This window comes from Elephas maximus, chromosome 5 (assembly GCF_024166365.1).
Source record: "Elephas maximus indicus isolate mEleMax1 chromosome 5, mEleMax1 primary haplotype, whole genome shotgun sequence".
Lineage (NCBI taxonomy): Eukaryota > Metazoa > Chordata > Mammalia > Proboscidea > Elephantidae > Elephas > Elephas maximus.
Window position 1 is genome coordinate 159,037,260 of NC_064823.1, and position 20,803 is coordinate 159,058,062.

At 63.6% G+C, this 20,803-nt stretch overlaps 1 protein-coding gene across 1 annotated transcript; it reads left to right on the forward strand.

The window, feature by feature from the left end:
- Positions 1 to 798: 798 nt before the first annotated feature.
- Positions 799 to 17,543, forward strand: FGFRL1 (fibroblast growth factor receptor like 1). The gene is made up of 7 exons (XM_049886538.1): positions 799 to 905; positions 1,151 to 1,245; positions 12,817 to 13,089; positions 14,499 to 14,579; positions 14,677 to 14,961; positions 15,292 to 15,645; positions 15,841 to 17,543. The coding sequence occupies exons 1-7, from the start codon at positions 820 to 822 to the stop codon at positions 16,257 to 16,259; spliced, it is 1,593 nt and encodes a 530-aa protein (XP_049742495.1). The 5' UTR covers positions 799 to 819; the 3' UTR covers positions 16,260 to 17,543.
- The last annotated feature ends 3,260 nt before the right edge of the window (positions 17,544 to 20,803 follow it).

The following is a 20,803-nucleotide window of genomic DNA, read 5'->3' on the forward strand; positions in this document are numbered from 1 at the left end:
CCAGGGTCGGGGGCCGAGATCCCGAGGTCCGCCTGGTTAGATGGGGAGGGCCTGGGCTCGGGGGCGCGCCCGGGGAAGCCGTCCGGCTCGCCGCCCGCCGCGGGTGCCGCCCCGCGCCGCGAGGGTTAAGGCTCCCGAGCCCGGCGGGGCGGGGGCGGGGAGCGCTTGCGGATTGGCCGAAAGTTTTGTAGCGGGGCGGGGCGAAGGGCGGGCCGGGCAGCGTGGATTGGCCGAAAGTTGTCCGGGGCGGGGCGGCGGCAGCTCGGCGCTCGCTCCGGGAGAGTTGACAAAGCCCCGCAGGGAAGGACGCCTCGCGGCGCGGCCCCGGGCTCCCTCCGAGCGTCGCCGCCCCCGGCCCGGACCCCGGCCCGGCCCGCCTGGCCCCGACCCCCGCCCAGCCCCGGCCCCAGCCGCCCGCGCCCAGGTAGCGCCCCCCGCCGCCCGAGCTCGGGCCCGCGGGCGCGGGGCGGCGGGATGCGGCGCCCGGGGCGGCGCTGAGCGCGGGGGTGATGACGGCGGAGCGCGCCCCGCGGGCCCGGCCCTGAGCCCCGCCGCCCGCCGAGCGCCGCCGAGGTGAGCCCGCCGCGCGATCGCGACCTCCCGGCCGCCGGGCGCTGGGGGCACCCTGGGGCGGGCCGGGGTCCGGGGTCCGGGCTGCGGCTGGAGGGCTCCAGCCCCCGGTGCCCGGCGCGGGGTCGCCGGGCGGGGGACGCGCGCTGCCGCCCCTGCCCGTCCCCGCCGGCGGGTCCTGCCCGTGCCCCGCCCCCGCCCCGCACCCCACGTGGGCCACCTCTCCCCCCAGCGCAAATTTGTCCGCTAATGGCGCAGGCGATTATCTGCGGGGCCGCTCGGTGTTGTGTGGCCCGCGGGCAGGGCCCGGGTTACAAGCGCCAGGAATCCAGACGGTGTTTGGAGAGGGGGGCGGGGGAGGCCAGTAATTAGTGTAAACCCTTTGTCTGCCTTTGATACCCGCAGCTTCGCCCCGCCGCGGCTTCCTTCGCCCGGAGCGCGGGCGGGGAGGGGGCGTGGGGGGCGGTCCCGGGCCCCGCAGCCCAGGACGGGGGAGGGCCGACCCTGGAGCCACAGGCCGGGAGGGGGGTGTTTCCTCCGCCCTGGCGCCCAGTGACCCCCCCTCCCGGGTCCCCCCCAGGTCGGGAGAGGCCGAGATGACGCCGAGCCCCGCGTTGCTGCTGCTGCTGCCGCCGCTGCTGCTGGGGGCCCTCCCGTTGGCCGCAGCCGCCCGAGGTGAGTCCTGGCGCCGCGCCCAGTCGCCCGGCCTCCGCCAGCGCCGCCCCTTCCCGCCCGGCCCTGAACCCTACCACAGTGCCCGCCTGGCAGCGCGTGCCCGCGCCCCGCCCTGGCCTGCGACGAGCCCCGTGCTCACCCGCGTGATACCGCCAGTTCACCCATGGGGGCCCCATACTGCTCAGCCAGGTGTCTCTAGCTCACCTGTGGGCCCCCACACTCACCCCGGGGGTACCTCGGCTCACCCTTGGGGTACCCCTATGCACACCCTTGGGCTACGCCCCCCCATGCACACCCCAGGAATACTCCCACTCAATGATGGGTTATCCCCAGCTCTCCTGAAGGGCCCCCCAGCTCACATAGGCTCCCCACCCTTGCCCTGGGCACTGATGGCCTTGCTTCTGGTCACTCTGTCCCAGTCGCACTTCTGGTCTTGTTTCACACAGAAACCAGGACGTGGTGCAGTGAAGGTAGCTGGTCACTCTGTGGATTTCCTGAACAGTGGGCTGCTTATGGCCACTAGCCCCAAGGAGGTCCCTGGGAACCTTCAGAGACCCCTCGGTGACCAGAGTGGAGGGCGGGAGGCATTGGGGACACCCCTGGTGGCCAGGACTCTTCCTGACCCACACACCCTTCCACCCTCCCAGCATGTCCCTGTGCTCTGGGCCTGCCTTCCAGCCCATCCCCAAGCAGGCAGGTAGGGGCTGGGGTCACATGAGTCCCCAGTGCATCTGGGTCATTGCCAGGGCAGGCCTGGTGGTGGAGGGAGCAAGGAGTTGTCTTGAACCAGATCCCTGTGGACCACGGACTTCCGTGCCACACACTGAGTGTGCCCTTGTGGCACAGGTCACGCCATGGTCTGTGCGTGCCTTTACACAGCTGATGTCCAGGTGGGCAGCCCTGAGATGCCTCTGGACGGAACCCTGCTCCCTGGACCCAGGCTTTAAGGGGCATCCCCCGTTGAGGGGCATCCCCCGGTACAATGGTGATGCAAGGCCAGGACGCCCTGCCCGCCATGTTTGCAGAGCAGGAGGGCACGGGGCTGGCTCCCCAGTGGCTAGGCGGGACCTGCGGCCAGGCCAGCCCTTTGGGCGTGCTGTCCACCAGTCCGCTGAGCTTTCGCACCCCCTCCCCCTGCCCGGCGGGCACACTTAGCTGACCAGGCCTTATAAGGCCACGTTCGGGTGTTGGGTGGCGGGCGGCAGCCCAGGTGGGCCTTATGCCATGGTACCCCCTCCCCCCGCCCTCTGGGGACTGGCTGGCTGGCTCAAGGGTGGGGGCTGCCCAGGCACAGCCAGTCCCGGCGGCTGTTCTGAAGTCCGGTCAGCGTCCTGGCCACGGCGGGCACTCAGGCCTTGCTGGGCGAGGCCCTGGCGGCAATCAGCCCCAGCCTTTGATTCCTCTTTTATCTGCTTTGATTCCCCCATCCCTGCACCTGCCTGTCCTCTGGTCACTCGGCTGGGAGGCTCTGGAGGCCGCTGTCCTGCTCTGGCCATTGGCTCGAGCTCCAGTCAGTGGGGGCTGTGGGTGGCAGATGGCGGTGGGTGGGTGGGTGGGCAGGGTCTTCATCGGGTGCTGAGGAGCCTCAGACAGGCCACCCCCTCTGCCCTTGTCTTCCCCTGGGCCGCGGCCTTGGGGCTGTGCTCTGGATCCTGCCTCAGGCTCTGCATGGTGAAGGCCCTGGCAGCCCTGGGGAGCTAAGCGAACTGCCTTCCAAGGACCTCTGTGGTTTGGGGGTGGAGGTGGGGAGGCGGAAAGAACGTCTTTCCTGAGTCGTGCTGACTTTCTCCCCTCCAGGCCCAGCCTAGACTTGGGCACAGCCAATCCAAGCGCGTTCCTCCCTCATGGGTGAGTGGACCGAGTTTGGACCGTCCTTGGGGCTGACGACCAGCGGGTAGAAGGTTCTGGTTGTTTTTTGTGAGAGCCGTTTTTTCCTGGTGTCCAGCTTCTGGAAACAGCACATCTCTAAACTCGGATCCCATTAAAAAAAAAAGTTCCCCTTTCCCCAAAGTTACACAATCTTGGTGGATTCGTTTGAAACTTTTTTTTTTTCAAATTTGAGAAAAGATAAAATTTGACTTTCTTCATTCTGTTGTCCCTCTCAGCAGTAGGAGCTTGAGAGATTCGGAATGAAATATCTTTCAAAAATAATTTCGAAAAGGTTGTTTCAGGGGTTTTCTAAGTAGGGCCACGTTTGAGTTTTTCCCGGGATGGCCTACTGGCTCTGTCTCTGAGCACCCAGCCCAGGAGGTCACGGCCCTGTCCATGGCGCTGGCTGGTGTACTCCGGGGGCCGAGCCCTGAGCCCAGTGGGCTGGGTGTGCTGGCTGGTGCCCCTCCCCGCTGGCCTGACATCAGAGGGCTCTGGGTAACCTGTAGCGATGGCATTGCCTCCGGCCCACTGGGACCCACTGGGGCTGGCTACTATTGCGTCACTGTGTTGGGAAGACTCTGAGGCTGTGTGCGACCCAGCGGGAGGGCCTTGGTGGCCTCCGGTGGCAGGGGTCCTCCCCCCTCCTTTCCCCAGACCCCTGTGGGCAGTGTCTGGTGAGTGCGGCTGTGTGCAGCCCGGCTACGGTGGATGTGGCAGGAGCCAGTCCTAGCTATGTGCCTGGGGGTGGGGGGGGCCAGGAGGTGGGGATGTGGGCCAGCCGCCCCATTTACGCTTCGGGGGCCCTACTCCTGGAAGGGAAAATAAATCACTGTCCCTTGAGGGGGAGGAGGGAGCCACGAACAAAGTCGCCTTTGGCTGGGTCTGGAAATGCCGCCGACCGCAGTGCTCCTTTATCCATTGTGCGGCCGGAATCAATGGGGGCTCCGGCAGCCGCTCTCAAAGTCCCCTTTCAGCATCGTTGCTCTGATCAGGGGAAATGTTGGTTTTTCCCCAGCCCGGCCTCCAGCCTCGGCCTTGCCCAGGCCCTGGCTCAGGTGCTGGGTTGGTGCTGGAAAGGAGATGGCTGTGCCCTGCAGGCAGAAGCTCACACCAGCCTTGGTTTCTCCATTCTGTGCTTCATCCAGTGAGGCCGGTCCTGGTGTTATCCAGGTGACAGCGCCATGGGCAGGGTCAGCCCACAGAGGGTCAGGTGTGCCCAGGCTACAGTCCCCAGGCCCCCAGGGTGTCCTTCCAGTACTGTCCCCCCGCTCTGCCCACCACCCCCTGCTGTCTGTAGGCGTGGTCACCACTTAGTCCTGGGCAAGTCTTGGTGCCCAGGGTGGGACGTAATTGCCCTCGGGACCATCCTGAGCTGCTCCAAGTTGGGGCTTCAAGGTCCAGGGAGGTTGGGGGGGATGGAGTAGGGGCCTGGAGAGAGGCAGGGGCTCGTGGGGGCAGGCCTGGAAGGAGGAGAGGGCAGGCATCCAGGTGATGGGACTGGTACAGGCAGGCTGGGCTGCTCCCCTCAGCAGGGGTGGACATTGGGGGCCACAGATGCCTTGGTGTGGCTGTAATGGGCCATACGGCGGGACGTACTGGGCTGGCTGAGAGGCGTGGATGGGGTGGTGGGGTTCAGCGGGGATGGACTAGACAGGGCAGTCCTACCCCACCCCAGGGGAGAGTCCTGCCCCCTACTGAGGAGTCCCAGGGATGGGCTCCCTCATACCCTGTGCCTTAGCTGAATGGCTGGGGACTAGGGCCCAGAGGCTGGCAGGCTAGCGAGACCCTCACAGGCTCTCACTGCACATACAAACCGGCCCCCCTTGAGGGGGTTCCAGCCAACCCCGTTCCTGAGCATCGGAGGCAGCTGTGGGAGGGAGGGTGCCCGCCGGCCTCGGGGTTGTTGAAATCAGAGGGCTTCCCATCTTGGCAGGAAACACAATCGCTTTCCTCCTGCCTGGCCAGTCTATTTCGTGAAAGATTTACACAAGCTGTGTGTCCTGTCAAGTGGCTGAGGAGTGAATAATGGGGCTGCTGCAGCGGCTGCAGGGAGGAGGGTGGGAGAAGGGCTGGCCGTCCTGGCCTTGGGGCGCGGCCCAGGCTTGCTGGGGCCCCATGACCCCTCAAGACTCCTGAGCCCCTAAGCCCCAGGACAGCGGGTGGCCCCGCAAAGAGTTCCGGTGACTTGTGAGGGCTACACCACTTCAGGGCTGTGTTCCCTACAGCCCACCTGCCCGGGCTCCGGGGGTGACTGTGTGGCGCCACGTCTGAGCCCATCAAGGGCACGCTGCTGCAGGCACCACTGTGTTCCTGTGGGCTGGGTGGCCGCCCCCGGGCCTCCTGGGGGCCTGGGGCCCTGGGGCCCTAGCCTTCAGAAGTCTCTGCCCAGCTGCTTGCAAGGGCAGGAGTGTGGACGGTGGGCACCTGTAAAGGGCCATGGGAAGCCTGGGGGCTTTGGGCAGCAATAGAGGGAGAGGCCTTGAAGGCCAAGGCAAAGGATTGGGCCCAGATTCCATCCTGAGCACAGTGGGACCAGAGATGGGTTATGTGAGGTGTATGGAGTAGGGGGTCCCGCATGGAGTACAGTGGACCTGGTGAGATCTGGACAGGGCAGAGAGCAGGCGGGGGGGTGGCTGTTCAGTGTCCAGCAGGCTCTCTGGTGCCTGGACACTGCACTGTAACCTCTGAGGAAAGGCCCCTGTTGGTGGTTTGTGTGTGGTCCCCCTGGCAGTGGCTGCCCAGCCCTCCCACCACCCGCCTTGTTTCTCTCTGTGCCCCTGTGTGTGCCCTGAGGGAGGGTGAGGAGGAGGAGCCCTCAGGAGCAGAGTCTGCAGAAGATGCTACCCGGGGCCTCCAGAGGAGGGTAAAGACCTGGAGGGATCAGGCAGGTGTCCCCAGGGGCACCCCATCAGCGTGCGGCCGGCTTGCTGGTGCCTGCTGCCAGGCGGTGGGGTGGACAGGACACTGCAGCCAGCTTCCTGTGGTGTGGCCTCCATTTGCAGCAGCCAGAAAGGCTTGGTTTCTGGGGCAACCACCTGTCTTTAGGGTCCTATCAGTTCCCCTGCTGATCCTGTGGGTCCAGGCCTGGGGGCCGCTGGGCGGGCAGGCAGCTGGGCTGGTGGCTGGTGACCTGGATCCTGTGTGTATGTGTGTGTGTGCGCACGCGCTTGTGTGTGTGTCCCTGCCTGAGGGTCTCGGGGCCAGGCAGGGCCTAGTCCTGACACCTGATGGACAGCTGGGACCTGGGGGGCCCCTTCTCCTGGGGGAGGCCTGTGCTCTCACTTCCCAGGCCTCGATTTCTTCTTGGGGGTCCCGGGTCCTGGGGCCACTGCCTGGACAGAGGGTCTTTGTGGGGAGGGAGATTACCTGGCATTTTCCACCTTGCCCCCAATGGGTGCCCAGTTGTGGGCCTGGCCACACACTTAGCATGTGGGCCTGTGCCTGGGTGCAGTGTCTTCCTCTGCATATGGGGTTCAGGGGCAGTGCCATAGAGAGTAGGGTACTGCCACAGGGAGACTCCAGCACCTGGCAGGCTGGTCATCTTTGAGGCAAATACCTGGGCCACCCTGTCCACTTTGGTGTCTGGCTTTTAGGCTTTGTTCTCCTGCTTACTTCGAGAAAGCACCCCACCTGCCTGCTTGGTGTTGGGTGCCCTGGAAGGCCTAGCCCACCTTCTTCTCTTCCTCCTGCTCTTCAGCCAAGGCCTGCTACACTGTCCTTTCAAGCCCTCATTCCCAGGCCCTTTAACTCTCCGGGAAGAGGTGGGGCCCAGCAAGTTTGGGGGCCTCCTGGCCTGCTTCCCCCCACCTTCCCAGCCCTGTGGCCAGGTCCAAGGTTGTTAGCCTGCCGCCTGTCCGCCACCCGGCCAGAGAAGCCCTTCCAGGCCGGAAATTCCTCGGGCTGTGCAGGGCTCGCCGGGGATGGACTGGCTCTGATGAGCTGACCAGGTGGCCTCCTCGCACACCTACGGCGGTGGTCAACCCTGGAACCCAGCTAGGCCAAGGCTGCTTCCTGGGCACCCCTTCCTGGCAGTGGCTGCAGTATTCCTTGCTGGCTGGGGTGTCCTGATGGTACGTGTGTGGTGGGCCTGGAAGAGGAGTCAGAGGTCAGGACCAGGTGTGGGCTGCTGTGGAGCAGTGTCTGACTTCACTGCGCCCACGTTCAGCATTCTTGGTGGCTCCAAGGGGCACAGACTGGCACTGGGGGCTAGCCCCTCAGCCTTGTTGTCAGCCAGGGCCCTTGACCCTGGCTCTGCAGCCGACTAGTCCACATGGGGGGCCTCTCATCAAGACCCAAAACCTTCCCTGACGTCCACCCCCCCGGGTCAGGAGCTCTGTCAGAGTCCTGGGCAGGGGCCGGCGCATGGTGGTGCTGGGAGGAGGGGGGAAGGGGGCTGGTCTGGGTTTGTCACCTGAGCAGGTAGGGCTGTGCTGGGGAAGTGCTTTAGGCCTTTCTGACCCCTGTCCTGGGACCTGGGCTTTGTCCCTGCACACTGGTGCACTGTGTGTGTGTGTGCAAACTTGCCCATGTGCGTGTGCATGTATGCGTGCCCTGGCCTCGGGGTTGCCGTGTAGCCTGACGAGAGAACCATGTTCTGGGGCAACTCTTGTCCTGCCTGGCTCAGCCACCGCCAGCCTTCCATGCCACCCCCCAAGACCCCTCCACTGCCAGTAGGCCCTCGAGGGTGTGACAGTGGCTAGGTAACACAGGGCCACTGCCTTCCCTATGCCTGGTGGCTGGCCCACCACTCCTGCCTTTCATTCAGGAAACGCTTATGGAGTACATGCTGTATGCTCGGCAGTGTTCTAGGACCTAGACCTGCCTGCCAGGGAGGGGGCTGCAGGTGGCACAGAAGGGCAGGTGGAGGGGGCCGCCTGGGGCACAGATTCGGGCAGCGGCTGGGGCATGCCTCGTCCACATCATTGGCGCCCCCCTGAGAGAGATGGGGAAGGAGCACAGCCAGTCCAAAGGCCCAGCGGCAGACTGTGAGGGCAGCGTGTCCACATCACGCAGCTGTGCCCTGGGAAGGGCTGGTGTGCTGGGGGTGCTGAGCTTTGGGCAGTGCCTGGAGGCCTGTGAAAACTTCGGGGTGGGGCGTTGGGAGGGCTGCAACTGGGGAGCTGGAGCTGAGAGGGCGTCCTGGGGGAGGTCTGTCCCCAGACCCCCCAGCTGCTTGTTTGTCACCCCCCATCCTAGGTCCCCTGCCCCACTGCTCCTTCCCTGGGCAGGAGGGCCACCTGCTTGTACTATAAGCTTTGTCTTGTTTTGCAAAACCAGCCCCTGAGAACACAGTGCTTTGGGCTGACGGGTGTCAGGGCAAGAGGGTGGGGCGTGAGGGTGTTAGTGAGTTTTGTGTGGCCCCGTGTGTGCCCAGAGGTGGGTTGTGTGCCAGCTAGGGGCAGGGTGTATGTGCGCATGTGTGTGTCTAAGTTGGTGTGGCAGCATCTTTGTGTGGATGCTAGCGGGGGTGGGGAGGGGACCAGCTGGAGCCTGAGCTCGTCCAGAAGGCACAGGGCAGTAGTGGCCCTCCGTGGCCCTCTAGGCTGCTGAGGCCCACTCTGGCGCCCTCACTGCTCCGAGTAGTCCCCCTCCCTGTACCCCTATTCCTGGTTGTGTTTTTACAGCTGGGCCAGTGAGGCGGGGGGGAGGGGAGGGGGCCTGCATCCTCCCTGCCTGCCAGCTTGAGGCTCTGCGATGGCCCCCAGTTGTCCTCCCCACCACCTGTCAGAGGAGTTAGACCTGACTCAGCCTCTGTTTCCCCCTGTGTGGCCATCTGTGTCCTGCCTGGGTGGTAGACTTGAGTGTGTGCAGGGTCAGGGGCTTCCTGGAGGAGGGGTTGAAGAGGCAGAGCTCTGGTGGAGGGATCCTAGAAACACTATCATCCAACCCTGCAGAACCCTCCCCCAGAGCTGTCCCCCCATTGGACTCTTCCCCCAGGCTGGAGTGGGGGACCTGCTCTTCCCTCCCCTGCTGCAGGCACCTGAGGCCTCAGCTCTTGCCTCAGTTTCTCTGCTGGCTCAGTGGGTTGGCAGCCCCTTCCAGGTGGAACAATGGGGGCTTCTGTTCCCTGGCTAAATATAGAGCTGTGGCGGCCGAAGTGGCGGCCAAAATTCCCGGGAAGTCTGGGGGGTGGCTGGGCCTCCCGCTGGGTGGGGCTGGCCTGGGAGCCCAGGGGTCCTGGCCTGGTGGTGGCGTCCAGTGGAGTCGACCAGCCCCAGGGCTGCAACCAGGGCCCAGGTGGGGGCAGGGCCAGCTGTGGGGGAGGGCTGTTTGCTTTAGGATAAGGCTGGCTCCAGCCAGGGCCTCTGGCTGCTGCCACTGGCCTGTCCTCCGGCACTGTGTGGCCCTGGGGGCTTAGTTTCCGGCAGTGTCTGGTGGTCACTTGGCTTTGTCTCTCTTCTCGGTGACCTGGCTGGTGTCCCCACCTCTTTATCTGTTCCTGGTCTCCTGCTGGGTTCTGTCTCCTTATAGATGCCTGCCCGTACCTCCTCATGCCCCTTTGGCTGTGACCCCCTCCCTTGGCAGTCAGGCTGCTTGGTTGGGGGTGTTGGACCAGCACCGCCCTGCCCTGCCCTGCCCTGCCCTGCCCTGCCCTGCCCTGCCCTTGAGGAGCCCTCAGCAAGCCTTGGAAGAGGGAAATGCTGCCCCTAGGGCTGGGCACTGGCCTCTCCCCAGTGCTTTCTGTGCAGGTGTGTGTGTGGATGCGACTGGGCCAGGTGTCCCCCCAGGAGGCCCATGGCCCTGGGCAGCATGTAGGGAGCCAGAGGGGCCGGGTCTCCACTCCCTGTCCTGGCCCTGGGGCGGCGCCTTCAGTGATTCCTCTTTGTCCTAAAGCCAGGAGGCCCGGCCCCGAGGACAGTCTCCGTGAATGGTGGAATTTCAGGCAGTGACAGGTGGTGGACTGGGTTTGCCTGGGAATGGGGCCCGGCCCTGGGAGGGCTGGGGAGGGGGTGTCCCGCGAGGCCCCTGGGCGCCGGGGGGCCCGTGCAAATCCATGGTTGCACTGCGAGCTGGGTGGGTGCAGGGTCTGTCCTCTACCCCCAGCCCCCACTCCCACCCCCATGCAGACAGACCGCCCGGGTCTGTCCCTGGAGGAGACCCTTCCCTCACCTCTGCTCCTCCACCCCCTCCCAGGGCCCCTTCATCTGGGACAGTTGGGGAGGCTGCTGGGGACCTTGGCGGGTGGGGGACAGAAGCAGCCTCACCGCGTGGCCCCAGCTGGGATTGTCTGCGAGCCACGTGGGTGGGTGGGGGGACCCAATTGGAGGCAGAGATGTGGGTGCAGAGAAGAGGGGTCCCCAGAAGACTGCAGGGAGTGGGCTTTGTGTCAGCAGGTATGTGGTGAGAGCCCTGATCCTGCTCTTCCCATGGTTTCTGGTCATTGAGGGTCTTTCCATCCAGGAGACCCTGTGTCTTCCAGCCCCCACCCCATTCCCAACAGGGCTGGCCTGACACCTGCTGGAATCACAACCCAGAGACTCAGAGACTCAGGACCTCACTTGGGAGCCCCAGAGAAGCCCCCGAACCTGGTGCTTCATCTCCCCCACTTCCCCATCCAAGTGGGGGCTGGTCCTTCACTGTCCCCCCAGACAAAGGCGAGGTGGGGAGCCTGGGAGGGGGTTTCCAGGGATTTAGCGCTCTGGGAGGTACCTTCTCCCTTGGCCACACATCCGCAATCACAGAGATAACGAACGAAAAAGCTGCTACTTCAGGTTCTGCAGAAATCCGCAGAAGCACCGTGGCCGACGGCTGCCAAGGCTGGGTAATGTAACCAGCTGGTAATTGCATGTTGAAGAAATACCAGCTGGTTATTAAAAACACATGCTGTGCCGTCAGGCCCTGTCGCGATGGCATCTCAGCCTGCCCACTGTTGCCTGGCACCTCCACACACTTCCCCCCACCCTCTGGGAGTCCCCAGGAGCCAGGTCCACCCAAGCCCCCAGGAGGGGCGTCTGGGGCTGCCTGAGGCTAGCTCCCCGCAGGGGGAGTTGTTGACCAGGTGGAAACAGCGTCCCTTTGTGGTGATCCTGGGGGTGGAGAGGTCGGGGGGGGGGCGCTTCCACAGCAGATGGGGAGGCTCCCCAAACCCAGGGACCACAGCAGGGGCTGGGGGCCAGGAAATGGGCCAAGTTCAGCACCCCCCACGCCCTCCTCCGTTCTGACAGCTGCGGACAATCCAGCTGGACCTCGCTGGTTCTGTGTTCTGACCTGTCTCCCCTCCTGGAGCTGGCTAGGTGGGAGTGGGCTCCTTTCTGCTGGGGAGGGCCGCTGTGGCCTCAGCCCCAGGCCAGGACCCAGGCTGTGGGGTGCTGGGGCAGGTGGGCAGCCTCTCCAGGCCGCGACATGGACCTCCTCACCGCCACCCCTTTTCCCTGAGGGTCCTCAGCCCCTACTGTCCTTATGGCCGCCCCTTTTCCCTGGGGGCCCTGCAGCCCCCAGGTGCCATTGATCCTCTGACCTCAGGGTATGTTGCTCCTTAGGAAATTGCCCCGTTTTTTTTCATATGTGGTCATAAAGGGTGTGTTAAGTCAAGGGTGTGTTACGACCCCTTGGGGACCATGCTCTTATCTTCCTTCTCAAAAGAGCTTGCCTCCAGGTTTGTGGGGCTGCCCGAGGACGTGGGAATTCGTTAGTGAAGTAAATAATCCCTTGTCCGGAAGGACTGCCTGTGCTGGACTGGAGCCTGGCGTACAGTGGGTGCTCCACAAATGTGGGACCTCGTGCATATTGGGTGCTCTGTGAATGTGGGGCCTGGCAGGCAGTGGGTGCTTGGGTGGAGCCTGGCACACGGTGCTTGGTGAACGTGGGACCTGGTGCACAGTGGGTGTTCGGCAAACATGGGACCTGGTGCACGGCGGGTGCTCGGTGAACGTGGGGTCTGGGGTGCAGTGGGTGCTCAACGAACATGGGGCTGGCATCCAGTGTGCACTCTGAGCGTAGGACCTGGTGCATAGTGGGTGCTCTGTGAACGTGGGGTCTGGGTACAGTGGGTGCTCTGTGAACATGGGCTTGGGGTGCAGTGTGCACTCTGAGCATAGAACCTGGTGCATAGTGGTGCTTTGTGAACGAGGGGTCTGGGTACAGTGGGTGCTCTGTGAACATGGGCCTGGGGTGCAGTGGACACATGGGTGGAGCCTGGTGCACAGTGGGCACTCGATGAACGTGGGCTTGGCACGCAGTGGGCACTCAGTGAACATCAACCTTGCTCACAGTGGGCGCTCAGCGAATGTGGGACCTGGTGCACAGTGGGTGCTTGATGAATGGGGTGCTGCGAAGTCGGTGCTCAGCAAACGTGGGGTCTGGCATGAGCAGGTGCTTGGGGCGCACAGTGGGTGCTTGGTGAATGTGAGCCCGATGTGTAGTGGGTGCTCAGTAAATGTGGCTGCTGCCTGGCACGAAGTGGGTACTCAGCAAACATAGGGTCAGCGCCTGGTGTGGGGGTGAACGTCAGCCACTGCGGTCTGGGAAGAGAGCTCTGCCTTGATCCTCTGCTGCGTATACAGGTTCTGGGTGGAAACCCAGAGTCCTGGACTGGAGACCAGGCAAGGATAGTCACTGTTTCTGGGGCTCCCACTGCCTGCCGTGAGTGGTGGGTCCACTGACACCTCATGTCCACTGTCTGACCCTCTCCTGGAAGGAGTGGAACCGTGTCCCTCCCCTGCTTGTCCTTGACTGAGCTCTCTGCCTCCTGCTCCACAGGTCCCCCAAGGATGGCGGACAAGGTGGTGTCGAGGCAGGTGGCCCGGCTGGGCCGCACGGTTCGGCTGCAGTGCCCTGTGGAGGGAGACCCGCCGCCACTGACCATGTGGACCAAGGACGGCCGCACCATCCACAGTGGCTGGAGCCGCTTCCGTGTCCTGCCCCAGGGGCTGAAGGTGAAGGAGGTAGAGCGAGAGGACGCGGGAACATATGTGTGCAAAGCCACCAACGGCTTCGGCAGCCTCAGTGTCAACTACACACTCATTGTCATGGGTCAGTGTGGCCACCTGGCTGGCTTGGGGCCCTTGGCCGGATCAGAGGTTGTGGGTGGTGCTGGAGCTGAAGGGGGATGATGTTGTGGGTAGGTGGGCATGGTGTCAGTGGCCTGGGGGCTGGCGCTTTGGGCATCAGCTGCACCTGGGCATCAGGACTTCAGGATTCTCTTACCTGGAACAGGGCGGGCCTCGGCCACACCCTGAGTCAACATGCTCTTCCGCCGAGCTGGCAGACCTTCCTGTGTCACCCCCACCCCACCCCACCCTGCCTCACCTGCTCAGCCTAAGCTCAGCCCATCAGGGACCAGGACAAGAACTACCCCCATCACCCTCCCCTGACCCCTCCCGCTCCTCAGGCTCCAGCCTTGGGGGCCCTTTCCTCCTGGAGCACCACCTCCCTCAAAGGAGCCTGCTGACCCCGGGGTCCGGAGCCGGCCTGGGGGCAACAGGAGTAGGTAAGGGGAGGTGCCAGGATGGTGGTCCTGTTGAGAGCCAGCCAGGCAGGCGGGGCCAGGCAGGCGGCTTTGGCACGGTGCGCCTCGGGCGGCATTTGGGACTTTGAGGCTCAGGTTTCGGAGTTCAGAGGGGCCGCCGGGCAGCCAATGGCCTTTCTGTTCTCCTCTGCCCCCTGAGCCTGGGCGCTGTACTGGACAGGTGTCGCCAGAGACACGCCTGTCCTGCATTGCCACCAGGCCTTGGTGCCCCACCCTCCCCCAGGCAGGCTGCTGTGTGTGGGTCTCCCAGGGAAGGCCCTCCTCGAGCCACGCAGAGGTGGCCACGCTGGGCCCATTTTACAGAGCCCTGCCGGGCCCCACCCTAATGCCCCTAGAGCCACGGGTGGGGACCTGAGACAGCCTGGACTTGGACCCGGTTTCTCAGCACACCGTCCCCCCGCTCAGCACCGCCTGTGGCGGGCCTCTGCAGGCCTTTTCTGGGTTGTGGAATGGGAAGACCGTGGCCGAGGGGCCGCCCTCCACGGGCGTTTCAAAGGGGAAGATGACCGGGCGGCATTCGAACCATGTTAATTCACCACAGCCTCGGGCCCTTGATGTGGGCTAGGGTTACTGCAGCTGCCAGCTGGGCCCGGCCCCCTCCTGTCCCAGGCCCTGCAGACCCCCCGGAGCCAGGGTAGGAGGGGTGGGCCTACCCTCTGTCCCTCCCGGAGCCTGTTGGGATCACCTGCACCCGGGCAGAGGGCTGGACGGGCGGCTCTTCCCCAGCTGTCTCTGGGATTCTGAGATGTGGGCGTGCCCTCATGGCCTTCCGCTGGGCTTCTAGGGCTTCCCCAGCTGGGAATGAGCCTGGGGTGGGGTGGGGCCTGGGTCTGCGAGGGGCTCCTAGGCCTCAGCTCTGCCACTTGCGGGGCTCCCACTCATACGCCTTTCCTGGCGGGTCTTCTCTCTGCAGATGACAGCAGCACAGGACAGGAGGGCCCAGTACCCGATGGCTCTGCTGGGGGCCAGGAGGACCCAGCCAGCAAGCAGTGGGGTGAGCATCACCGTCCACGCTCAGGACCAGGGGGAGGTGACTGCTGGCGTGATGCTGAGGCTTCTCTCCTCTGATCTCAATCCCTGACCCCCTGCAGCACGGCCCCGCTTCACTCAGCCCTCCAAGATGCGGCGCAGGGTGATTGCACGGCCTGTGGGGAGCTCCGTGCGGCTCAAGTGCGTGGCCAGCGGGCACCCGAGGCCAGATATTACATGGATGAAGGATGACCAGGCCTTGACACGCGCAGAGGCTGGCGAGAGCAAGAAGAAGAAGTGGACGCTGAGCCTCAAGAACCTGCGGCCGGAGGACAGCGGCAAGTACACGTGCCGCGTGTCGAACCGGGCAGGTGCCATCAATGCCACCTACAAGGTGGACGTGATCCGTGAGTGCCATTAGTTGTTGGGTGGGTACCACCAATGCCACCTATAAGGTGGACGTGATCCGTGAGTGCCATGGATGGGTGGGTAGGCATCACCAACACCACCTGTAAGGTGAACATGATGTGTGAATTCTGTGGGCAGGTACCACCAATGCCACCTATAAGGTGGATGTGATCCATGAGTACTGTGGGCGGGCAGGCGGGCAGGTGCTACCAATGCCAACTACAGGGTGGACGTGATCCGTGAGGGTCACGGGCAGGTGCCACCAACGCCAGTCCTGTGGGTGGATGGGGTCTGGGGAGGGGCTTCCACATGCTACTGCCCCTTCACAGAGCGGACGCGCTCCAAGCCCGTGCTCACTGGCACGCACCCTGTGAACACAACGGTGGACTTTGGCGGCACAACCTCCTTCCAGTGCAAGGTCCGCAGCGATGTGAAGCCGGTGATCCAGTGGCTGAAGCGAGTGGAGTACGGCTCCGAGGGCCGCTACAACTCCACTATCGATGTGGGTGGCCAGAAATTCGTGGTGCTGCCCACGGGTGAGGTGTGGTCGAGGCCCGACGGCTCCTACCTCAACAAGCTGCTCATTGCCCGCGCCCGCCAGGACGACGCCGGCATGTACATCTGCCTGGGTGCCAACACCATGGGCTATAGCTTCCGCAGCGCATTCCTCACCGTGCTGCCAGGTGGGCCCTCCTGTCGCACGTGGGTGGGGGCTGCACCCTCCCGGGGCCACATGTGAGGAGATCCTTCCTGCCTGGGTGGCACGAAACCCCAGGGGCCCTTCCACACAGACCGCGCTGTGGGCTGGACCCCTGTGGGTAGACACCCTTGGCCCTCATGTGACATGTCCCCCCCACCCTTTCCTCTGTCTCCTTCAGACCCAAAGCCACCGGGGCCGCCCGTGGCACCCTCGTCCTCGACCACTAGCCTGCCATGGCCCGTGGTCATCGGCATCCCAGCTGGTGCTGTCTTCATCCTGGGCACCGTGCTCCTGTGGCTCTGCCAAACCAAGAAGAAGCCATGTACACCAGCTCCCGCCCCTCCTGTCCCCGTGCATCGCCTGCCCGGGACAGCCCGCGACCGTGGAGGGGACAAGGACCTGCCTGTGGCCGCAGCCCTGTGTGAAGATCATGGGCCCCCTGTAGCTCCCCAGCACCTGCTGGGCCCCGGCTCGGCTGCCGGCCCCAAGCTCTACCCCAAACTTTACACGGACGTGCACACGCACACGCATACGCACTCGCACTCACACATGGAGGGCAAGGTCCACCAGCATCAGCACATCCATTACCAGTGCTAGGCTTGGCCGGCGGCAGGTGCCATGGGGTTCCAGCCCCACCCAGCCCTCTGCATGGCATGGGGTGGGCACATGGGGGCCAGGGGCAGACAGATGGACACATGTGGAGGGCCAAAGACACAGCGAGATGGACCCACAGGCAAGGAGACGTGGCAGCACCCTGAGGCACCCTACATGAGGTGTGTGCACACCTGACCGCAGGTTAGGAGCCACATACTTGGACCCACGCATGTGCGCGCGGGCGCACACACACACACACACACACACACACACACACACACACACACAGAGTGTCTTCATGGAAGGCTAGGTTTTGACTTTGCAGTGCGGATGCAGTGATGGGCTACTTGATGAAGGAATCTCCCTACCCCTGGTCCCCAGGAGGCCATGGTCACCCCCCAGCCTGGCAGGAGATCTGAGAAGCACCCTGGCTTTGCAAACCAAAAACCCTCCCAGCCCCTGCCCTGAGGCCGGTGGGCCTGCTTACCTGCCCAACCTCAGCAGGTGGCTGGCTCTCTTTGCCACCATGTGTCATGGGTGTCTGGGAGTCCAGCAGGACCCCGGGCTGGGGGAGCCGGTTGTAATAGCTCCAGGCCCTGCCCTTGAGAGCCTGGAGCCCAGGCTGGGCGTGACTCCCCCCTGCCCCCGCCGGCCTCCCACTGCCAGAGAGAAGGAGCCCGTTTGATATTTATATTTAAAAAATGAAGATAATAATATTAATAATAATAAAAAGAGGGACTGCCGTAGGGATGGTGGGCGGCACGGACCTGGGTCCCAAGAGCCTGGCCCTGCGGCTTAGTGTCTGCACCCCTTCGGGGCCAGACGCCCACCATCTCATTGCCCAGGGCGAACCCAAACCTCTGTAATTTTATCTAGAGTTTAAGCTGAAGTCATGTATATTTAATTTATTTTGTTAAACAAGAAAGAGTGCATCCTTTTCCTCGAAGCTGGTGTTTCTGCCCAGGATGCGTCAGGGCCTGCATGTGCGTGTACCCGCATGCACCTGTATACACGTGTGTGCCCACGTTCGATGTACATGTGTCTGTGCCGCCTACGTGTACATGTGTGCGTGCATCCAGGCTGGTGTACATGGGCCTGCCTCTGTGACGCATGTATGTATGTGTGCACATGTGTGCCTATGTATCAGAACCAGGATTGAGAGGAGGTCCCTTGCTGGGCCCAAGGGACTAAGACCTGGGGGTCCCCAAGGCTGGTCTTCAAGACCTCCAAACAAGGAGGGCTCAGGGTTTTGGAGCTACAGCCTGAGGGGTTGGATGTGGGGGTCCTGCTCTGCTCCCATGAATGCACCTCCCTGGCCAGGCCCCGTCGTCCATACCTGCCCTGCAAGTGCCCCCTCCCCCCCATACCTGGTGCAGCCCTGTGGCCCTCCGCGTAGGTGCTGTGTTTCCTCAGTTCTGGCCTCCAGCTCCTCCTTGGGGCCCCTGTGGGACTCTGGCCTCCTCTGGCTCAGTGCCCCGGCACCACCCCCTGTGCCCCTTGTCCCATGGTGGGGCCATCTGCAGGTGTCAGACCTGCAAGAGGGGCGGGCACCCATGTGGGAAGCTTGCCTCTGGTGCGTCAGCAGTGTTGCAAAGGGAGGGAAGTGCAGAGGTCCTTGGCCAGGCCTGGGGTTGCCTATGGATGGGTGGGCCTCTGAGACATCCATCAAGGCCCTGGGAGACTGGATGGGGCCAGCTGCCATGATGGGGGGAGGAGCAGGGGCTCCGTCCTCACCAGTCCCTGCTCCATCCTCCAGGCACCATCCAAGTGAGCGTGTTGTCCTCCCATTGACCCCCATGACTGGTTCAATGAGGATCCATCCTACAGAGGGGGAAACTGAGGCTCAGACTCCATACTTCCCCATATGGTGGGGGGCCACCTGCCTACCACCCTGGGGTCATGGGATCCCAAGACTACAATTCTGGGAACTGCTTAAGAAAAAGCACCTGGATGACTTTGGGTGGGTTTTTGCAGCACCTGAGCTGGGAGCCACTGTGGCACCAGCACCTCAGGTTCTGGCTGGTGGGCTGCAGCCTCCCTTGAGTCCAGGCCCCTGCCTGGGGCCAGCGGAGGTTTTAAGAGGCTTTGAAAGTGAGGAGCCCTGGTGGCGCAGTGGTTAAGCGCTCGGCTGCTAACTGAAAAGTCAGCTTTTTGAACCCACCAGCCACTCCACAGGAGAAAGATGTGGCAGTCTACTTCCATAAAGTTTACAGCCTTGGAAACCCATGGGTTCTGCTCTGGCTTATAGGGTTGCCATGAGTCGGAATGAACTTCACAGCAACGGGTTTGGCTTGGTTTTTTGGCCTGAAAGTGAAGTTGCCTGCCTGGCTCCTGTGGTGACCAGTGGCCTTTTCAGAAGGAGTGCTGTTGTTAGGGTGACCTGCTTGGGTCTCTTCTAACCAAGCTCAGCAGGCGGGGATACCACCCTTCTCCCAGCACTGGGGTCCTCCTCTTTGGCCCCCTCCAGACTGGGGTTCCCCTGAGGGCAGGCCCGGGTCCCCTTCCCCTTCTTTAATCCCCCAGAACTGGGCCCCCAGTCCCTTCCTCCCCCCTCCACTGGGGCCCCCACCCAGCTCAGGACAGGGTCGTCATGCCCCTAGATGTCCCCTGTTGGAGGTGCTCAGCCCTGGGAGCCCGGGCTGGGGTGGTGGCTCTCTGGGGGCCTGGCTGCCTCCTCCCACCTGCAGGGGCCTGGGGGTGGGGCAGGGGCTGGCCTGGGAGAGCCACAATGAGGTGGCCCTGACTCATGGGCAGTGACTGCACTTCAGGGCAGGGCCAGTGGCCCCCGAGTGACAGGGGCTGTTAAGGCTCCTGCCCGGGGTCGTCTATGGATGGGTGGGCCTGTGAGACATCAAGGCCCTGGGAGACTGGAGGGGGCCAGCTGCCGTGATCAGGGGGGAGGAGCAGGGGCTCCAAGTACCCCACAGCTGGTGACAGAACAGATGTTGCCCAGATAGGACTGGCGGCTGCAGAACCGATGCCCAGAAGAGTTTCAGTCTGGGGTGGGGGAAGGGTGGTGGTGGGGAGACCACAGGTGGTAAAAAGATCATGGACAGTGGAGAGACCACAGGCTGCTGGGAGACCTCGCGTGGCAGGATGACACCAGGCTGCAGGGAGACCCCAGGCTGTGGGGAAACCACAGATGGGAAGACCTTGGGTGCCAGGGAGACCACAGGTGGTAGGGAGGGTGTGGTGAGGGGATCTCGGGGTAGGGAGACAAGACGACACATGATAGGCAGACTTCAGGCGGCAAGGAGACCACAGGTGCTGGGGAGACCAGAGGCTGTGGGGAGACCTCAGGTGGCAAGGAGACCTCAAGTGGCGGGGACACTACAGATGGTGAGGAGACCTCAGTTCACAGGGAGACCACAGATGGCAGATAGGCCACAGTGGAGGGGAGAACACAGGTTGGGTAGAGACCAGAGACAGTGGGAAGACCTCGGGCAGCGAGGAGATCATGGGCAATGGGGAGACTGAAGGCGTGTTGCCAGCCCCTTCATGCCAGCACTCTGAAGCCAGGTTGTCTCTGCAGCAGAGGGGTCTGGGGGGTTAACGACTGGCTGGTCCACGATGGGCCCTCTCCTGCCCACCGACCCACCCCTCTGTGAGAGGTCAGACATACCACCTTCTCTAGAACCTCCTTTGCTTGGGCCCCAGGGTCCACTGGGCCAGGCTGGGGAGGGAGGTGGGTGGTGGGCTGGGGCAGAGCAGGCTCCCTCCTGGGCAGGCTGGGCTGGCAGAGCTGGGGCCTCAGGCGCTGGGTTCTTACTCAGTCCAGATGATTTCCTGGGCTCCCCACTGCCCTGAGGGCCCTTTCAGGGGTCCTGAGGAGAGAAGGGTGGGTGATGAGTCCCACTTGGCCAGTGTCCCCAGTCTGGCACATTCAGGCTTCTGGTCACTCTGCAGACACGTTAGGGTGACCACTCTGTGCTGGGCCTCAGATTGTGCAGAGGGGCCCTGAGAGGACAAGACAGACACAGTCCCACCCTTACAGAGCTCCCCGGCTACCTCCAAAGTCCAAGCCTTGCAGGGTCCCTCACCCCCACCTTTAACCACTGCACCCAGAGTCTCTCAGCCGAAAACCCCCTTCCACCCACCTCTTCACCCTCCTGCTCTAGGCGTCACTGCCCACCCCCAAGCCTACTCCCAGGGGCCTTCTCAGGGGGTGCCTAGGTATGGGGTTGGCTCCTCCCTGTGGCCTCCAGACCCTTCTCCTTATTGCCCCTGCCCCCTGAGTTCCCAGCTGTGAGCCCCACAATCTGTCTCTACCCCTACCCTTATTGCTGTCATCCCCCTCTCTATCCCTGGACTACATCCAGCCTGACCCCTGCCATGGCGATTTCAGTGTCCCTGTGGGCACCCCCAGCACCTCGGCCTCCTGGCCCTCCTTGGCCATGACTGCTGTCCTCCCCCTGACTGCTCAGCCTCCGTGATTGAGAGTGTCTGCCCCCCACCCCCGCACATCTCCATGTCCATGTCCACGTCCATGTGCATCCCACGTTTCTGGGTCTAAGATGAGACCTTGCTTCCTGCCTCCACCCCTACCC